Source organism: Cricetulus griseus (assembly GCF_003668045.3).
Source record: "Cricetulus griseus strain 17A/GY chromosome 1 unlocalized genomic scaffold, alternate assembly CriGri-PICRH-1.0 chr1_1, whole genome shotgun sequence".
Classification (NCBI taxonomy): Eukaryota; Metazoa; Chordata; class Mammalia; order Rodentia; family Cricetidae; genus Cricetulus; species Cricetulus griseus.
This window is the reverse complement of record NW_023276807.1, coordinates 95,299-116,155: the sequence shown is the minus strand read 5'-3', so window position 1 is coordinate 116,155 and position 20,857 is coordinate 95,299. Positions and strand designations below refer to the sequence as shown.

The following is a 20,857-nucleotide window of genomic DNA, read 5'->3' as shown; positions in this document are numbered from 1 at the left end:
TGTGAAACAGACATATTAACTGCAGAACTGGGAAAGCCAGGCTCCTATAACGTAAAGCGCATATAGTGCTGACAGGGAGTCAGAGAGATGATAGGAGAGTTGGGGAGATGGTGAGAGAGACAGGGAGATGAGAGGAGAGCCAGGGAGATGATGGGAGAGCCAGGGAGGTAATGGGAGAGCCAGGGAGATGATGGGAGAGCTGGGGAGACAATGCCAGCAAACCACAGGAAGGACTAATGGTTTGAAATGCTCAGAGTATATCAAAAGCCCAGGTAAAGTTCCTTACAAAGATTCATCTTATTCTTTATGTTTTAATTGTTGGACAAGCATTTTACCCACTGACACCACCACCCCTATCCCCCACCCCACGCCCGTGTAAAGAGACGGGATCTTTACATGTTCCGGGCAGTTCTCAGACTCACTCTACAGCAGAGAATGATCTCGAACTCCTGATCCTCCTGCCTCTACCACCCAAAAGCTGGATTCCAGGCATGAGCTACCACTCCCACTCAGGATCTGTGGTGCTGGGCTTAAACCCAGGACTCCGCACGTGCTCAACAAGCACTCTAACTTATTTTTTGCAGTGACAGGGATCCAGTCCAGGGTCTTGAACATGCTAGGCAAACACTCCACCACTGAGCTACACTTATTTATTCGAAACAAGATTTCACTGTGTAGCCCCAGCTGGCCTGAAAATTGCTATGTAGACCAGACTGGCTTCGGATTTGATTTCTGTTGGTATATTTTGTCACACTAAGAAAAGAAAAAGAATCTGAGCATTTACCACAAAAGAAAGACATTGTCTAAAGAGCAGCACACCCAAAGGCCTAGAGGCACATGTGACTGGCAGTCTTGACCTCTCAAAGAGGGCAGGGCAGTAGGACTGCCAGCAGAGCACGTGGCACAGTTACCAGGTTAGACAGGAATTAATGGTAATTCCAGCCACTGGTCAGCTATAGGCCAAGTGTTCAAAGAGATGTCACACGTCTGATACGCCACATGGCATGTAGTAGGTGCATGCTATATGATGACTGGATCTGAAATGTTAATGGCTGCCCATCCAGGGTCCCTAGCCTGAAGTAAGGGGAGGGACAGAGTGGGTTGCAGTCCTGCACTGGGTACCAACCACAGCTGAATCTCAAGAAACTGTGAGGTAGTTATCAACAATACTATGAAGAACCCAGCACCCCGGCCAGGTAGGGAAGGATCCAGCTCCTATTACTATGGCCATTTGCAGAGGCTTAAGAGTTAAACTGTTCTGAGCCATAGTCTGTCCATCTTGGAAGCAGAAAGCCAGCCCCATTCTCACTAATCTGCCAGCAAGACCCAAGATTCCAGGCTGCATAGCACTCCCAGGGACCCAGGGGACATACCCACCTGAAACTCGCCCTTGGTGAACTTGGCATCAGGCACGCTCACTAGTTCCTCCTCACCCACCTCGGGGCAGCCCTGAAGGATGACAGAGATAGATGGAGCATCTCCCTCTTCTATACCATCCCTACACCCTGAAGCCCTGCTGGAGGTCTGCCAGGACTGATGGAAGGGGTCCAAGGATGACATCAGGCATGACCTCTGTCCCTCCACACTAGCCACAGCCAGTCCCCACCCTTGCCTGGGATAATCTCTGACCTCACTCAGAAGGCCACACCTACCCCGATGTGCCAGCAGGCCAGCACAGCCACCACCATGGCAGTTGTAGTCCGGCCCTGTCCGCTAAGGCAGCTGAAGACAAAGCCTGTGCCTGGGTCCTTGGTGAGAGCAGCCCGCAGGGCCTCAAACAGCCGGTCAAAGTCCTGAGTGGCAAGACCACAGTCTGAGTCCAGGGGTGACACTGGCTGCCCAGACTCACACTGGTGACCCCCATCCAAATGGCAACCCCATTTTCTGTTTCCATGTGCCCCATCATACACACAACCTTGTCCATGTGCACACACAGAGCTCACTAGGTTTATACACAAGCCCACATGTGTGTGAAAAGGACCGGGCACATGAGCAGACACAGCACACTTCTGGGACTCAGTACGCCACCTGGCAGGTAAGGCACAGATGTTTTCTAGCCTGGTGCCCTGCCTGAGAACCAGGTCCTGTCTGAGTGCATCCAAACAATTGGAGAGCAGCCACTAGGGGGCAGCACTCCATAGGCTGTGAGCGCACAGACAGTGGGCAAAAGCAAACAACACTGACACTATCCACAGGCACACACAGCCCACAGAGGTACCGGTTCCTGAAAGACGAACCACACAGATGGCTGCAAACATACATCTGTCAGCTACCACAAGTTACCACATGAATCCCACTCAGTCACACAGCCCAATTCCACAGGGTTTTCTCCATGAGCACCCGCCCCCATGGATGCACCATCTACACACAGCCCAAACACAAGACAGATGCCATGAACTCCATGAGAACCTACACCCCACACCACCAGGGCACTATGTATCATATCCCTCCAACAGACATGTGAGCACACTCTCTTCTCTGCAACACATGCCTTCAACACATCACACACACACACACACACACACACACACACACACACACACACACACGTGCGCGTACGTGCACACGCACGTGCGCACACAGAAAAGATGGGAACATGCTTCTGAGGCCACATATGGACCCCATTAGACAATCCCTGGCTCCATTATGGAATTGAGCTGCTTTTCTCAGGCCTAAGAAGAGGAAGAGAGATCTGGTCCCCAGAGGCCTGGCCCCTCACCTCCTCCCGGGGGGCGCAGAAGTCTGGCACAGGAATACGGTGGTAGGTAAGGCCAAGGCAGGACCCCTGGTGCTGGCTGAAGACCTCCTGTGTGGTCAGACACTTCTGGAACCTGGGGGTGGTAGGGTTCTTCTTTGTGTCGGGGGCAGGAGCACTCAGGTGGGTCTTTAGCTGGGCCTCCAGGGCCTGTACAGGAGCAGGACAGAGGGCAGAGGCCACTGAGACAGGCCTGAGAGGCAGGAGCCTGATGGAGCCATGACTAGTGCCGGCTTCCCAGCCACAGCCTCAGGTCAGAACCACCCCAGAGGCGGAAAAGCCACAGAAGTATGGGGACATGGGAACAAAGGAACAGAAGGCCTGAAACAGCAGCTGCCTGAAACATCCCTTCCTGAGCCCCAGCTGCTCCATTCACACAGAGGAACGCAGGGCCCTCTGGCTCTCTCCCTCACCCACCCCCCTTTTCTCCCGAGTGCTTCCCATGCAAACCGTGCAAAAAGCCAGAAACCTTACTTCCAGCTGCTCAGGGGCCAGGGTTGGTCCGGGTGGCCATAGGCTGTGTATGTGCCCATCACACTCCAGTACAATCTCCTCCCTCAGGTTGATCCAGACCACCTGTCGTAGCTTCCTCTTGGCATCAGACAGGTAGGCCAGGATGCTGCCTAGGGCCTGGGGGACGAGGGGCTGTCAGGGCCGGGGCTAGCCTTTCCCCTGTCCCCATGTTTGGACCTGGACCTGGGATCGGCAGGCACCTTGGCACTGGGCTGGGCGGTGCCATAGATAGGCATGCGAGGTACACGCCGGAAGTTGGCTACATCCATCTCTCTGACGGTGCTGAGCTCGTCCGGGGAAACAAGATCATCTGCTTCCTGTGGGGAGGACACCACGCCTGAAGTCCATAGTCACCAACCATATCCAGCCTCAGTGGGGCAAGTGTGGGGTGGAAACAGTGCCCTGCAGGGTGCAGGGCATACATGGCTGGACACCGGCAGCCTTACTGGTATCCTGGCAGGCATGCAATGGCACACACCCTCCAGAGAGCTCCAGCTCAGATGTCCTACAGGCTCTGGGCTTTGAGACTAAGCAGAAGGTGCTAGAACAGTAGCCAGAACATGGTACATTCTATTCACGGAGAAGCCTAGGAGGCCCCTGGCAGTACTTCCCCAGCCCGATAGGAATCTAGAATCCCTCAGCCCAGCCCACTCCACAGATGGAGTAGGTAGCTACTCACCAGGGAGCCCTTGGCGATGAGGTCCCCAGGGGTCATGGGCCCCACTGGACTCAGCATCACAGGCAGACGGTACAGCTCAGGGTGGGTACACAGCCAACGACTGAAACTGAGGGCAAAGGCCAGGGGGTACTGCAGCCCGAGGCCAAGAGACGGGGCAATGAGGGGTGTGGGGACATCTAGAGCCCTCCTTGCCTAGCCACAGAAAGGGAACCCCAAAAAGTACCATTGTGCTCCATGGAGGAAAACAAGTAGGTGAGGGAGGACCAAGATGTTTGCTGCCCAAACCAAGACAGAGTCTAGGCCTAGCTTGGGAAGGAAAAGGGGACACGGGGTGGAGGCAGAAACAACACTCATCTGGATCCCTTCTTACCCCTCCCAACCTTCCTCAGGGACCAACACACACAATACCACTCTATTCCCCATCCCGTGGGGTCCCTGGTTGCTGGGGTGGGAGGACCGGTGCGCCCTCAGCCCCACCTGCTCATGCAGATAGTAGTTAAATAGGACCAGGTAGAAGTACAGCTCCAGGCTCCACAGCGCCCTCTGCTGGACAGCATGCTGGCTATCCCTTTCCTAAGGACGGGAAGGGAGAAATGAGGTGTTAAACATGGGGCTGCACCTAGCTGTGTGTAGAAGAGGAGAAACTCCCAGCAGACACTCGCTAGCTCCATGACAGTTTTCATCCCTGGGACAGGGGACAAAGGTGAGGAGTAGACAACAGGACGATGACTCCCCATGTCATGTTCCATTTTCCCTGTGTCACAGAAGCCGCCACAAACATCCTTTCCCTTTCTTGAGGGAGGCCCTCCTTTAAGAACCAGGAACACGGGCTGGAGAGATGGCTCAGAGGTTAAGAGCACCGACTGATCTTCCAGAGGTCCTGAGTTCAATTCCCAACAACCACACGGTGGCTCACAACCATCCGTTATGAGATCTGGTGCCCTCTTCTGGTGTGCAGATATATATGGAAGCAGAATGTTGTATACATAATAAATAAATAAAATCTTTAAAAAAAAAAAAAAAGGGCAGAGGCAGGGGGATCTCTGTAAGTTCAAGGCCAGCCTGGTCTACAGAGTGAGTTCCAGGACAGCCAGAGGCACGCCTTTAATCCCAGCACTCAAGAGGCAGAGGCAGGTGGATCTCTGTGAGTTCGAGACCAGCCTGGTCTACAAGAGCTAGTTCCAGGACAGCCTCCAAAGCCACAGAGAAACCCTGTCTCGAAAAACCAAAGAAAGAAAGAAATGAACTAGGAACTCCTCTCTCTCTCTCTCTCTCTCTCTCTCTCTCTGTCTCTCTCTCTCTGTCTCTCTCTCTCTCTCTCTCAATTCAGCTGACAAGGCCCCTCTCCCCTAACCCCAGCCCCACCTCCTCCAGGCATTGGGGTATCCAAGAGAGCCCATGAGTCCCACCCCTTGACCTCCAAATGTCATGGTTCTCCAGCCAGGTCAGTAACCTAAAAAGCAAGTGACATCTGAATTGAATTGGCCTGAGAGAAGAGTCAGAGCCTATGGTAAAGCTGGGCCCCACCCCACCCAACCCCCACTTTTGGGAATCTGCACCTCCAGGGACTATGCAGCCTTTTCTATAGAAAACTGGAGAGTGAGTATACTAGATGTTGGGGGGGGGGTGCACAGTCTCAGTCACACCTCTATGTTGCCATGGAAGCATGATAACTCTGCCAGTGACCTGAGTCAGCCATGAGAGGACACCAGCAAAACGAAGATGGAGCATGAGCCCTGGGCCCTGAGCCCAGCTCTGATGGCCCCTGCCTCCTGGTCCAGACTAGAGGATAACACTGGGCTCTGATAACACCCTCCCACTGCAGATGCAAGAGGGGAACCCAGATAATGTTAACACAAGATGAAGCCACTCCAGACAAAAGCAATTACAGGATGGGGTCCTGAAGCAGCTCAAGTGTCAACAACTGGGGCCTGTCTGGTGACAGTAGCAGGTGACATTCAGCCCTCTTCTAAGTGTTCCAAGCATCTTTGCTCACAGGACCCCAACAGTCCTACCAGCTGCTTATCATCACTTGCCCTACTCCACAAACGGGGCAATGAAGGCACAGCACATGCCCAAGTCCCCACCCCTGTAAGTGACACTAGAACTATGAGCAGGTAGCTGGACCGGGAGCCCCCCATTCTGACTCATTAGGCTAATACAGGTTGACCTGGCCATGAGTTTAAGAGACAGAGTCATTAAAAATCTTCTCAATGACAAAATCCATGGATTCACATTAAAGCTAGAAGCATGGAAGGTTACATATAGAATCACAAACAAACAAACAAAAAACCACACAATTAAAAAGCATGCCTGGAGCCGGGAGTTGGTGGTGCACGCCTTTAATCCCAGCACTCGGGAGGCAGAGGCAGGAGGATCTCTGTGAGTTCGAGGCCAGCCTAGTCTCCAGAGCAAGTGCCAGGATAGCTCCAAAGCTAGACAGAGAAACCCTGTCTCGAAAAAACCAAAAAAAAAAAAAAAAAAAAAAAAGAGCATGCCTGGGCAGCTGCCCAAGTGAGGTGCCATTGCTTTTCCTGGTTCTGATTTCTCAGTTTTCCCATCATAGAATGCTGCTCTCAAGGACTCTGTGTGTGTGTGTGTGTGTGTGTGTGTGTGTGTGTGTGTGTGTGTGTTAAAGAAAGAAAAGGTTGTAAGGGCTTAGATTCTTTCCGTACGCCGTACACACTGTCAGCCCCCTCTTCTCCCTGGAGCTAGGGACCAGAACTGCCAGCCAGCTTAGTACTCCTCCTGAAGCCGTGGGATGAACACAGCCTGCTCTTCCCAGGGAAGCCCTAGATGGCACCTTTGTAGGAAGAGCTCCTGTATGAATTCCCCAGAGTGCCCTAAAAGCCCCTGAATTAAAGGTGGGTCCTGGGGTGACACTGAGAGAAGGGCAGAGCCTAGCAGGAGTGCTTTAGGTCATTAGAGATGTGCTCTAAAAGGAAACTGCAGGATGCTGACTGCTTCTTCTTATCTTTTTTGTCCCCTGTCCCCTGATGAGAGAGAAGTGCTGTCCCACCATACGTGCCGGCCAAAGAACAGAGCTAATGAGCTATGGGCGTGCTCTCCCCTCTCCTCCCCTCCCCTTCTCCCTACCCCTTCTCTCTTTGCTGACCTGAAACACACCCAGGCTGCCCTTGAACTCAGTCCCTACCCCACCCCTGCCTCAGCAGCAGTGTGGGGATGACCAGCCTGCACCAGCCCTGGCTAGCCTTTCCTTTTTATGAGCTGACTGTCTCAGCTTCAAGGTTTTCATCGCCCTAACGTGAAGCTGACTAATGTGATGAACTGGGAATCGTCTGTGTCCAGAGGTCTCAGCAGGCCCCTCTGTCCGTGCTGTTTATTCTGCAGCCAAGAGACCTGCTCAGAAAAAATAAACTTCCTCTTCCTCATCCTTCCCCGCTGAGCCAGCTGCCCACACCACCCCCTCCAGAAACTAACGGAGAAGCAGCAGCCAGGAACAATCAGGCTGAAAAATCCCAGTCCCAGGCAGAGTCCAGCATGCTACTCCTGGCCTCACCTGCACTGGGCTCTCTGGCCTGATGCCTTCCAGCTTCCTCTGGTTCTTCAGGACCTCTTCCTTCAGGTCATGTAACTCTGCACAGGCAGTGACTGCTCGATCCACCTAGGGCCAGAACAGGGGACAGAGAATGGGAGAGGACTGTCAGAGAGAAAGAGTATGAGGGATGAAAAGACCCACCCACCCCACCCCACACACACACCAGTGACAGGAGCAACTACGCACCCCCCCAATCCTGGCCCAGCCCCTCACTCACCTCCTCCACCATCTTCTTCCCCTGGGGCACCATGCGGATGAAGCCTTGGATGACCTGAAACTGCTCCATGGGCAGGGGTTTGGTCAGCAAGGAGGCAGCCCTGACAAGGTGAGAGTCAGGAGTATGATGAGGGACAGCCATGCAGCCCTCTGCCACCACTGGGAAGCATCAGATTGCAGGCTCCTTCTGAATTTCATTGGGGGAATGAAGGCCCAGAAGGGCCCAGTGCCTCTCCAGGGCACCAAGCAAATCTGTGGCAAATGAGGCAATGATGCCCAGCCTTCTGGATGTGGCCCCATCATCCTGGAGGTGGCTTTACCCTCTCCTCTCCTGTCCATCCAACCCCTTGCCTGGCTGGACCCCTGCCACTCACTCTGGCTGGGAGGAGGTTCTACGGTAGTGAAACAGCACGAGGGTACCGAGGACCATGCCCACATTGGTCCTGCCCACACCTGACTGGCAGCTGAACAGGAGGGCAGGGGGAAGCCCGTGGTTATCTCGGAGCCGCAGAAGGCCGGGGGTCTCCTGCAGGAGGGAACATGAATGACGATCAGGCAAGAACGTGATGGAAAACCTTGAGGCTGAAGCCCCAGTCAAGCTCATGACATCTGCAACAAGCTGGGGTCAGACAAGTAGCACAGCCTCTGATGTCAAGCCCACAGCCAGATCTGATCCATCTGATCCCAGGGCCTCAGCTCCTGCCCCTGCCCAGCCTCAGGGGAACTCAGAGAACAGGCCAGGAAGCTCGTGGGGTCTGAAATAGGAGCTACTCACAGGGTCCCAGGCCCTATACTGACCTGATGCCCCTCCCCATGTAATACAAATTAAGGCACTATCCCAAAATGGGTTGGGACAGAAGCCCCCACCCCCACCCCCAGTAAATATCAGCAAACAAGCCTGTGGGGCAAGCTTGACTGAAGGGAGGAAGGAGAGGTCTAGAGAGGAAGAACAGCCTCCAACACCACACAAGTGAGAGTGCAGCCAAGCCACGGCTAGAACCGGGTCCTTCAGGCATTAGTGCTACACTCTGGCATCGGAGAATTGTAGCATGTGTACTCGAGTGCACCTGAGCACACACAGATACGGGTACACTGCAGAAGGGTACATACATGCACACATAAGGATGTAGACACCACCCCATGCCCCAACATATTGGACTCTATATACATCATAGATCGAACCTCCCATAGAAATAATCTGAGGTCAAACCACCCTGGGCATCTCCATGGAAACCAGTGGGTGGCATCTTTTCCTACCTGCCAGTCCCAAAACTCCCCTCAGCCCCACTTACCCGGAGGACACTGACAAAGGCATCAAACTGGGCTTCCAGGGGGGCCCCTTGCTCTGGCAGGGGGAGGCGGTGATACCTGCCAGGAGAAGAGAACAGCCCATGAGCCGGGCAACGACTCCGAGTAGCAGCATCTCAAGCCCTCATCCCCAAGCACAGGCCTGATGTGCAGACGGGGGAACTGAGGTGGCAGCTGGAGAGCCAGCCCAGAGAGGACATCAGCTCCAGGTACCTGTAGGTGGGCTGAAGGAAGAGCGGTCGTTTATACACCTCCTCGGTCACGTGCACATCATCCTCACCTCGGATGGCCACGGTATGTGGCTCCCCACGCAGGTCCTCTGTGTTGTGGTACACGTGGTACGTGTTCTCTCTCAGCTGGGCAAAGTCGTGGATCTAGAGTGAGATCCAAGAGTCAGAGGGATATGGCCTGAGCTTCCTCCCTGATTGTCCCTGCCCAGCTCTGGAGACCGGGCCACACAGAGGCTTTACAGAAGCTTCTTTTCCTTCAAAGGGGGGGCCACATGGCAAGAGGCACTCTGCCCTGCCTACAGGGATCAAGCCTGAGGGCAGCCAGGACTGACCATGACCTCCATGCAGGTCAGTTGGAGGGCTCTGCCCAGAGGGCAGCAGAAATACACGAGGCCACCTGAATCCCAGGTTGGGTGAGGCTCAGCCAGCTGAAGCAGATGTAAGAAAGGCAGGGAGAGGCCGGTCCCAAGCGGGGCCTGGACTTCTCCACATACATCTGAAACACTGTGACCCCAAGCAGGGAGAGGCTGGTCCCCAGTGGGGCCTGGACTTCTCCACATACATCTGAAACACTGTGACCCCCACATCCCACTCATATACCTCTGTGGTGTGTCATCTGTCTCAGAGCCCCCCACCAAGCCTCTGTGCCATGGGAGAGAAGCGGACACCCCAGAATCTGAGACAGGCCCAGCAAATGACTCCTTAGGGCCCCATGCGACCAGTGAGTAGCCAAACTTCAGCCTCGGGCATCCTAACCTAGGTCTCTTCTTAGCAGACCAGACCCCTCCCTAAACCAGGACTGGGGGGTGAAGGAGGAGCATGGTGAGAAAGGGACAGAAATAGGCCAGCTGGGAACAAGAGGTCAACTGCACAGCCAACCACTCACCCAAGCAGGGCAGGGGAGTGTGGGCCAGTGAAGGCTGAGCGTCTCCCACACCCAGAACGGCTTCAGGGGCATGTCTGGAAAGCAGGCTAGAGTCTCGGCTCAGACATCTAGGGAGACCAGCTAGGGAGAAGTTCTCCCATCACATCACCCCACAGGCCCGCACCTCTTTCCGGATGGCCAGCTCCAGGCTCTCAGCCTTGACCCCCAGCCCAGGGCTCCTGAGGTTCTCATGAAGGCTCTCCCTGTCTCGAGGTGTGTAGGAGACGAAGTCCTCCTCAGCACGCAAGAACAACACAGGCTCCTCCCGCACACAGAAGATGATACACTCCTGTCAAACAGAAGACATTGCGCCGGGCGTTAGTGGCACATGCCTTTAATCCCAGCACTCGGAAGGCAGAGGCAGGCGGATCTCTCTGAGTTTGAGGCCAGCCTGGTCTCCAGAGCTAGTGCCAGGATAGGGTCCAAAGCTACACAGAGAAACCCTGTCTCGAAAAACCAAAAAAAGAGACATTGTCCCTGTGCTACACGGACACCCGTCCCCTGTCCAACCTCTAGGCCTTTGTTCAGATAGTTCCCCCCTCATCCGGGGTGAAGCACTGGACCAGTCCCTTCAACAGGAATCCTAAAGAAAATGAAGTTCCATCTAACTGCTACCTGCCCCAAAACTCTCCTCAGTCAGCAAGAATCCAATCTCTTCTCGGGGTGACTGTCTTTTCAGTCTTTGAGGCAAGTTCTGTTGCATTTTAACCTGTTAACATGTCAGTAGGTCTGTCTTTTTCTCTCTGGGTGGACTGCACATCACCCAGGCAGAATCACACTCTAGTCCTTTCCATGGCCCACAATACCTAGGGCAGAGTCCTGGGTAAATCAATTGCCTGATAAAGACCAGCTAAAGAAAGGCTAAACTGGCCTCTCCACCAAGCAGTCAGCCATTGGCTGAGCTACAGCAGAACCATCTTCAGGGAGCTAGGGTCAAGCTGGGAAGACAGGACCTGCACACAGCCCCCACTCCATTCTTGTTCACTCTGCCACTCGAACTCATCTCAGGCCAATACAGTCACTGCCACGGCTGAGGAACCTGGAATCCCGGCAACACCTTGGCCTTATCGCACCTCCTTCAGGCAAGTGAGAGAAAGTGTTTGAAAGCAGGTACTTAGGGTCTAATTGCCTGTGTCTGAGCCTTCAGACACCACCCGGGAGCAGTCTGACCTTGAACAAGTCACTTTCCTTTTAAGGCCCTTAGTTTCCTGTTCTGTAAAATAGGGCCCTTCATCACAGAGTTGACAGATTTAGGTGTCAGCCAAGACCATCATGTGGCAGTCTCTAGAGTTGGAAAGTGGCTCTCTTGTCACCTCTCACTTCCTCCAAGACTCAAGAGTGGGGTGTACAAGAGGCTTCTGACCTTTGGCACCCTTTCCCAAAAGGACAATGCAATAAATACTCTCCAGTTTCTGCCAAGGCCACACACCCTTCCCCAGCCCCAGGTGAGCCACTCCAGAGCCATCGAGGGCCACCCTGGGACATAGCAAGCTTACCTTGTGCCCGTCCTTCTGGAGTTTCTGCAGGACCTTCCGGAATCCCAAGAGGCTGGGTTGTCCCATGCCAAACACAGGGAGCCCACCCGGCACCTGCCGGAAGTTGGGAGCCCCACAACTCCCCAAGGTGCCCAGCATGTCCATCTTCTTGGTGACATCACGCACCAGGAAATAGCGGCCCTGGCAGAGAGAATCACAGCAGATCAATCCAGGATGCAAGGGTTTCTCCTCAGGTAGAACTCTGTCCTGGGCTCTAGGGAGCAGGGAGGGAGGAACTGGGGTGGGGGTGGAAACATGGTCCTGCAGGTTCATGGGACAGCAGTGGTGTTTGGTTCAGGAAAAAAAAAGAAGACTCCACATAGAAGGTGGCCTTGGGGCCAGCCAGGCCTTGAAGAGAACAGAGATTGGAACTGCAAGCCACAACCAGCTCCAAAGAGGGACTGTAGCTCCCCTGGAGGATGACAGGACACCCCAAGCTCTTAACAAGGCTTGTAGAAAGAGGGTCATGTCTGGATTGAGCCAGAAGATAACTAGGCCGGCTCCTCCCTAAAATCCCACCAGCTCCAAAACTCCAGACTTAAGTGAACTGACACAGAGTGACCACAGAGAAAAGACCAGAATAGTGGCTGGTCAAGAGTTCATTCCTGGGCAAACCAGAACCCTGAGTGATCTCCTATGAGCCCTGCCTGACTGACGAGGAGTGAGACCTGTACTCGCAGACAAGCCAGAAACTCCCACAATGATTATCTCACAGACAGACAGTCACCCAGTGTCTAGTCAATCCTACACTGTTCTTACCACTGTTCATGGGACAACAGTACCAAACAGTACTCAAAGGTAGGATGCTTGCCTAGAACCACCAGTGAAGGACTGAGGCATGGCTCAGTTGTAGAATGCCCTGAGTTCCAAAGAAGGACTCAGAGACAGAGAAGGTTGACACTGAGGAGCATAGAATGGGGTAAGGAGGTAGGGTGGGGTGGGTAGGGCTGCCCTCACCTGCACTAAGTAGTGCTCAGGGGTGGCATCTGAGAGCCTGCCCATCCTGTAATGGGCCTTGAGCAGCTCATCGTGAATCTGGAACTCCTCCTTGCAGTTGTACCTGCCAGAGGCACAGTGAAAACTGAGTCAGACAACCTTTGTTGGCCCCTTACAGTCACCAGAACCCAGAGCAAAGCCATCTCACCCCTACCCATGCAGCTGCCCCTTCACCCTCACACACAGAACACCAGAACTGACCAAGACAACCTGGGGCTACCCCCATTGCAGACTACATTTCTCAGCCTCCCTTACAGCTAGCCGTGGCTCTGTGATTAAGCTCTGGCCAATGTGATGCCAGGGACTGAGGCAGGGCAAATTCTAGACCACTCCCAAAGGGAATTCCTTCTAGTATGTCTTTTGCTTTTTTTCCCCTGGCAGAAGAGGAACAGCTGTCTCAAAAGACAGAGGCCTATGCTGATGGAATTATGGTAAGACACTGGGGGAGCCTGGATAGTCAGGGTCTGCCATACCAGCCCAGACAGCCAAATGAGAGGTGAGTATCCATCTTGATTCAAGCATCCTGTATAGGCAATATTTTGTTATGGCAGTTTAGTCTGGAGACTTAAGACGTTGACACTGGATGGCCCACCCCTCAGACTGTGACTGGAACAGTCCCCACTCTTCCAATCCTAGAGTCGAGGGCAGTTCAGCCCTGGCCGTTTTCAGGTGTTCCGATTCCTAGGACCTAATTATCACCCACAACTGACCACACACCAGCAATTTAAAGAAGCCCATGATGATTTCTGCAGACAGTAAGCCAGGTAAAGGCACAATGACTGAAGCAGGATGACTGTGTGCTCAAGACACGCAGCCACGCTGCCACTGTACCAGTGCAGAGACCTGACTGCCAGAGTTCAGGCTCTTGTGCCAGGGGCACCAGACAAAACAGCAGCCTACAGGAAAGTAGTGGGCGAACGGGTGGGGTGGAAGACAGCTGCACAAGCAGGGGGCCTGGCTGCTGCTCAGCCTCTACCTTGGTAACACTTCATAGTGGCCTGCCCTCTGGCTCCCTGAAATCCACATTTCTATCTCAGTTTTCACATCTATCTGCCATGATCAGGGCTCTGCAAACCTTTCCTGCAAAGGACCAAAAACAAACATTTCTAGCTTTGTGGGTCTTGCAGGTTCTGCTACAATTCTGCCACTGAAACACTAGGTATCAACATGTGATGTACAGGAAGATGGGCCTAACGGTGGACCAATAAAACTTTATTAACATCAGCAGGTGGTGGGCCAGATTTGGCCTGCAGGATGTAGCAAGCTGGTGCCTCTACTGGATGATCTGTAAGGTCCCTTCCACCTCAAAAATTCTGCAACCTAAGGAGGGCTGCAAGCACGGCCCATTCCTGCTGGACATTTTCAGGTAGCCAGTAATTGTCTGAGCCACACCACCTAGTTCCTAGAGAAAGAACAGGGAGGCAGAGCCCAGGCTCCAGACCTGCTTTTCCCAAGGCTACCTTCAACATCCAAACTACCTGCCTGCCTTTCTTCCTTCATTCCTTTCTTTTTTCTTTCTTTCTCTTTCTTTCTTTCTTTCTTTCTTTCTTTCTTTCTTTCTTTCTTTCTCTCTGTCTGCCTGTCTTCCTTCCTTTCTCTTCCTTTCCCTCCCTCCCTCCCTTCCTTCCTCCCTTCCTCCGAGACAAAAGTCTCACAATGTAGCCCCGGCTGTACTGGAATTAACAATGTTGACCAGTCCGGCCTTGAACTTACAGAGATCCACTTGCCTCTGCCTCCAAATTCTGGAATTAAAGGCCTATGCCACTATACCACCCAGCAATCCAAACTAACTTTCACTTGTCTGTCAAGTCACTTTTGCATGACATTTCTTCATCCCGAGCACAGTAATTTATGGTAATTACTGCCTTCCTGCCAAGCCCCAGGGCTAGCAGCCTGATCACTCCACCTACCGGCTTCCCTATCTCTCAGGTATCTGCCATTTCTGTGTGTAGAACATGTTTAATTCTTAGAGCCCCATGTCGTTCTTCCTGCATTCCGGAAAGATCCAGAGATGAGGAAGCATGGTGTTCAGGTGATGAGAAGAACAATGCTTCCTGCTCCCCAGGAGACAGCCCCAGAGTCCCTGAACTCTCCGGTCTCTACCTCCCAGAAGCACCCACTCCTTCATCCACACACAGATGTCCACCCTCCCCGCCCTCCTGAATTGCTTCTGTGTCCAGGTTGCTGAAAGTACACTAACAAGAGCAAACCTCTGTCTCCCCAGTCAGTGTTCCTGAAGGCCCCAGCTGGAGCATGGAGAACAAGCTTCCAGCTTTCCAGCCCAAGGCCCTGAAAAATGGAACAGCTACTTCGGGGCATCATGATACACGCCTTTAATCCCAGAACTCAGGAGGCAGAGGCAGGTGGATCTCTACAATCCACCTAGGACAGCCTGGTCTACACAACAAGTCCTAGGCCAGCTCAGGCTACATAGTGAGACCCTGTCTTTAAATGGGAGGCGCTGGGGGGGGGGGGAGTATAAAAAGGATGTTCCTTTGGCCAGTCTTCCTTCTCTAGGCTTCCAGAACCATGCACTTGGGTAAGCAACACAGACCTAGACACTCCACCCTAATACCTGTTTGCTATGTGGTTCCAGAAATACTGCTTAACCTCTCTGGGTGAGACTTGGTGTTTTTAATCTACAAAACTGGAAGCAGTCTGTAAGCATTAAGTGTACGAAGGTCTGTCCCCCCACCCCGAGGCCATGTCTTCCAGGAACATGATCACATGTCCCCTGATACTCACGTGATCACAACAGGGGCAACCTTATTGGGGATGATGGACTTGGCCTTGCTGTTGTGCAAGCTTGTGGTGTGGAAGGGCTGCACACTGAGTGAATGCCTGCCATCCATGGTACTGCTGCCTTGCAGGCCCTCCAAGGAGGTGCCAGCCGAGACTGTCTGCTGTGCTGTGCTTGCCGTTGTACCCATAGTCTGCCAGTGGCCTCAGGACCCCAGACCTACAGGTAAGAGGGCACACAATTCAGAGGGGCAGGAAACCCAGGAAGAAACAACTCTTACTGTGGCTGCAGACACGGACTCTCAGGGGCACCTGCCTTCACGCCTTGCTCTGCTGAAGTTGTGGGAGAGTTCTACACAGAGAAACGTAAGGACCAGCTCCAGCTACTTAGAGAGAGAGAGAGACTTCTCCCAGGGCCTCCTGGGCACTTCTCTGTTCCCTTGTGTGCTCGAAGGAGGAAACTGAAGCCAAGCTGAGGAAAGGGGCCTGGGAAACCAAGTCAGCACCCCGGAGGGTGGTGGGGAGAGCAGGCTGAGCTGACCACTAAGAAGGGCTGGAGAGATGGCTCAGAGGTTAAGAGCACTTGCTGCCCTTCCAGAGGACTCGGGTTCAATTCCTGAACCCACATGGAAGTTCACAATTGTCTGACTACAGTCCCAGGGGACTTGACACCCTCTTCTGGCCTCTATAAGCACCATACACACACGTAGTGCACAGACACATACATGCAGGCAAAGTACCCATATACGTAAAAATAAATAAAAATTTAAAAAGAAAATGAGCATGTTCAGGAAAACAATTTAAAAAAAAAAAAGAAGAAGAAGGGCTGAGAGGCTGAGATGCAGCTCAGCTATAGAGCACCTATCATGGGGTAACATGGGGTACCGTCAGGAAAGGAGAGCTGCCCACAGAGGTGATGGTGGTTCAGGACTTCTAGGCTCAGAGAGTAGGAGATGAAGCTCGGTAGAGAGGGCTTGGATGGGAATGGGCCCGCATGTGCCCCTTGCACTGAGTCCATGCTCATCACTTCTGGGTCATTCTGCTAAGGCAGACACAGGAAGACATTCTACACACGAGTTTCCTAGAACAAGGCCAGAGACATCCCAGCTAGGAGAGCTTCCATCAGATGAAGTGTCCAAAGAGAACAGCAGCCACAGAACCCAACACCATCATCTGATCAGCATCGTCAGCCTTCGGGAGAGGGAGCGTTGCTTCCTCAGCCACAGAAAGCTAGGCATCCTGGATTAGAAGGCAACGGGTCTTGCCAGCCTGAGGTTAAAGTTCAAGGGATATGGTTGAAGAGCTGGAGGATGCCGTAAGGCTTGGGGTCTTCTAGGAAGAATGAGGTTGGGCATCCCACAGAGAGTGACAGACATGGCAGAGGGGAATCATGGGAATTTCTAGAAACCCTGTGGCCACAGGCACCACATATGGCACAGATATTACCATGGGTTGTGGGGGGGGGGATCCTGGTAGCTCCCCACACCCTTTCACACTTGTAGATAGCCCACTATGCAGCCTAAAACATGGCAACTCTTCCAGATGCAAATCATGGGTACCGTCTGCTCCTGAGCACACACTCCTGTCCCTCAGCCCCACGCCACCCTCTAATTGCTTCAGTGACACCCAGAGATCTGAACAGTGGAGTGATGGGGTCAGCACAAAGGCAGGTAAGTCAGTCCACGGACCCTAGACCTGACTTGGAACTCACAGCACCCAGAGACTGTCCCTGTGCCTTCCAACACTGTAAACAGGGGGTCCTTCCCCAGAGCTATCTCTTGTCCTAGGGACGCAAGAAAAACTGACCATCTCCTCTGCCCTTCTAGAATCTTCTCCAACTGCTGACAGTTCCTCCCATACAGAAAAGGCCCCCTCTTTTCTTTTGCCTCAGCATCCTTGAAAACTCCCAGGAGCCTCATGACAGTCCTGGTGAGTGCCCCACACCTGTGTATAAGAGCCCATCTCCCTGACTCTCGATACACTGCTCCATCCCCCACCCCTCAAAGATACACAGAATGAACCTTTATATTCCCCAATAGGAAAGTAGGTAGCTCACAAAGCAGGGCTTCTCGGTGGACCCCAAATGATGGGCCACAGAGAGAGAACTCTCTCTTCTTCACCAGCCCCTCCAGCTGCCAGGCTCCATGCTAAAGTTTCCCAGGCCTCCTCCCAGCAGCCTGGGCCAAAGGAATGTGAGTGGAAACAGCTCCGAGAAAGGAACACATAGGAAAAGAGGGAAACGGGCATGAATCCACTGCCGGCCACAGCTGCCACAGGCCAAGCCCAGGCCCATTCCCACAGGACAGGCTCTACCCCTCCCACCCTTTGCCTCTACGCCTGCTTGCCTAGGGCTCGTAGACAATGACAGGCCCCAGCTGGTAACCTGCAAGGACAGCCAGCAGACAATGCAGATGTGCACAGCTGGCAGAACAAGCAGCTAGGGTGGGCAGCATCCTTTGAAAACTGAGCGGGCCTTTAAAATGTGTAGACATCCTATTACTCAGTGACATGGAGGATCTGAAAGTTGCTAAGGTCAGTGGCACTGATAATTATAGCACTGCTGACGACCATGGTCAGCATGGCAGTGCTGTGAGTGGGGTTCCGAGGCCCTTAGGCTCTTGTGGGACGTCCTGAAGGTGGAGGATTGGACGGTGGACATGAAACAAGGCTGTTTGGGGAATTCACTGGCATAGGTCTGTAAAGAACCTGCTGTTAGGATAACAAAATACCTGATGTAATCAACTGACATAAGGGACAGGTTCATTCTGTTCTACAGGTCCAGTAGTTTCAGTCACTGGTGGCTTGACACCATTGTTTCTGGGCCAGTGGAGCGACAGAGGCCCACAGTGGAGGGGTGCCAATAGGGGGATCTCCTGACAGGCAGGAATTTGTCATGTATTATCCTGTTTAATCCTGACCTACCAAGCTGGGCATTGGTGGCTCACGCCTTTAATCCCAGCACTCGAGAGGCAGAGGCAGTTGGATCTCTGTGAGTTCAAGACCAGCCTTGTCTACAAGAGCTAGTTCCAGGACAGCCTCCAAAGCCACAGAGAAACCCTGTTTCGAAAAACCAAAAAAAAAAAAAAAAAAAAAAATCCTGACCTACCAGAGAGGTACTAAATCCCATGGCTCAATATGAAGTTTTCACACACAAAAGAACTGCTTAAAGATGAGCAGGAGACAGACATGAGGCCGTGTATGCATCCAAACAAGGATACAAGATGACAGGGCTCACTCATCTTCAGTGACAGATTTTCAAAGACTGAATAATCAAGGCCCTGGAATTCCCAGGCTCTCACACAGCTGGCCAAGTGAAGTCCTGTGGCGACTTCAAAAAACAGTCCCATCATTTTGTTTGTTTGATTGACATTTATGTATTTATTGAGACAAGGTCTTGCTATGTTGTGCTGGCTGGCCAGGAACTCAGTATGTAGTCCAAGAGAACTCATAGTTCTACTTCAGCTTTGCCTGTCAAGCACTGGGATGAAAACCATGACCCACCACAAGCCCAGAGGTCCTGAAGTTTCTAACCAATGTAAGCAGATGGCCATGTGACTCAGCATGTCCCCTTAAAAGACTCTACCAGAGAACAAGCCTGAAGGACGCCCCCTCCATAGCCCCAGGACTCACATGGCCAGCGTCTGAAACCACTACTAATGCCCATCAACTGAGTACAGAGGAGCAAAACGCTGTAGATCTGTGCCATGGGAATGCATTTAGCAACAGTGCCATAGAGGAAGACACATTGCCACAAAAGAGTCACAAACATCATACGAAGAAGAAAAATAATCCAGGCACCGAAGACCAACTTTTGTTACCTCACGACAGGCAGCACATGGCAATCTAGAAAAGGCAAGAACAGAATCTTAACAGAAGCGGGGTGCAGGGGCTGGGAACTGCACAGGGGCTCAACGGCATCTAGGCTTGTCCAGAACAGCACCTGGGCCAGCAGACATGAACAAAGCTCATGAACATGAGCTCTCAGGATCAGTGAAGTGAGCCCTGCACCAGGGACCAAGGAGTCATCTCACCCTCCCACAACACACTCCCCCACATGCTACCCAACAGATGCCCAACTCCTGCAGGAAGCCTCCCTGATGACACCCCACACATTCCTCTGTTTCACCTACCACAGCCTTTGTAGAGCATCACAAAAGCTGCTTCTCTCCGTTCCCATCCTGCATCCTCCCTGACTCAGGACCAGCTGCCTGCCTCAGAGAAGGAGCAGAAGACCAAACTGCTCCCAAAAGGAATCAGCTCAGAGTAGGCATCTATCACTGCCTATCCTGCCAACCTAGCCACAGTCATGGAGCCAAGGGTAGCATTTGGCAACAAGCACACACAAAACACTGGCTTCAACATCAAAAGTGCAAGCCAGGGCTCAGATTTTCGTGTCCACTTGTCCATTTCTCTTAAATTTCCCACACCTAACATGGTTCCCTCGGGATTTTTTTTTTTTTAAACGTAATTACAGTAAGGGTTTCAAGGCTGGGTACAGGTCATGGCGCCTCCCTACTCTGTGTCCGGCCAGAATCATCCCCCTGTGGAAGGCCACTGCTACGGCCCAGTGAACTTTCCATTGGCCACGAAGGGAGCCTAGGAAGTGCTTTAGAGAGCAACAATGGAGCAGGCAAAGAGGGGCTCCCCAGATGACTCAGTTTAGTACTGGGAGTGTCCTGTCTGTCCCACACCTGGAGTCCCCCACTCCTGCCCATGGATGCTCTCCCCCCACCCTCTTCCTCTTTAAAACTAGGATGGAAGCTGGGCGGTGGTAGAGCACGCCTTTAATCCCAGCACTCAGGAGGCAGAGACAGGAGGATGTCTGTGAGTTCAAGGCCTGGAACTCAGGTCCACAGACTGAGTTCCAGGACAGCCAAGGCTGTTACACAAAGAAACCCTGTCTCAAAAACAAAACAAAACAACAACAACAAAAAACCCTAGGATGGTATCTACTGGAAACTAGAACTAAATGAAATCTTCTAAGGGTTGGGAAGGAAAGAGCCAATTTACTACCTCCTAACTTGTCTTTTTTGTTTTGTGCTTTTATGGTACTTGGGATTGAACCTAGAGCTTTGTGAAAGCTCAGGTTCCATCCCAAGCCCTGCATGAACCAGGCATGGTGGGACACACCTGTAATCCCAACACTTGGTCGGTGGAGCCAGAAGGATCAAAAGTTCACAGGCAGGGGCTAGAGAGCCCAGTGGTTAAGAACACTTGCTGTTCTTGCAGAGGGCCCAGGTTCAGCTCTTAGCATCCACAGGGTGACTCACAACTCTCTGTAACTCTAGCTCCAAAGGATTCAACATCCTCTTTTGATCTCTGGGGACACCAGGCATAAATACAAGCAAAACACACACATAAAATGAAATAAATCTAAGAACAAACTAAATTCATGGTCAGCT

The 20,857-nt window shown here is 52.7% G+C and overlaps 1 protein-coding gene across 1 annotated transcript in view; it reads right to left on the bottom strand.

Moving 5' to 3' along the window:
• Pald1 (phosphatase domain containing paladin 1) overlaps positions 1-15,646 on the bottom strand; it is a 32,961-nt gene extending 17,315 nt beyond the window's left edge. The window contains exons 1-16 of the mRNA XM_035453334.1: positions 15,462-15,646; positions 12,678-12,780; positions 11,682-11,861; positions 10,310-10,474; positions 9,244-9,404; positions 9,015-9,090; positions 8,097-8,248; positions 7,724-7,823; positions 7,468-7,572; positions 4,425-4,520; positions 3,948-4,076; positions 3,469-3,585; positions 3,230-3,385; positions 2,720-2,905; positions 1,653-1,793; positions 1,378-1,449 (exon numbers count right to left, since the gene is read on the bottom strand). Coding sequence (XP_035309225.1) covers positions 1,378-1,449; positions 1,653-1,793; positions 2,720-2,905; positions 3,230-3,385; positions 3,469-3,585; positions 3,948-4,076; positions 4,425-4,520; positions 7,468-7,572; positions 7,724-7,823; positions 8,097-8,248; positions 9,015-9,090; positions 9,244-9,404; positions 10,310-10,474; positions 11,682-11,861; positions 12,678-12,780; positions 15,462-15,646 — 2,124 coding nt within the window. The remainder of the gene's footprint in view (positions 1-1,377; positions 1,450-1,652; positions 1,794-2,719; positions 2,906-3,229; positions 3,386-3,468; positions 3,586-3,947; positions 4,077-4,424; positions 4,521-7,467; positions 7,573-7,723; positions 7,824-8,096; positions 8,249-9,014; positions 9,091-9,243; positions 9,405-10,309; positions 10,475-11,681; positions 11,862-12,677; positions 12,781-15,461) is intronic.
• Positions 15,647-20,857: the final 5,211 nt, after the last annotated feature.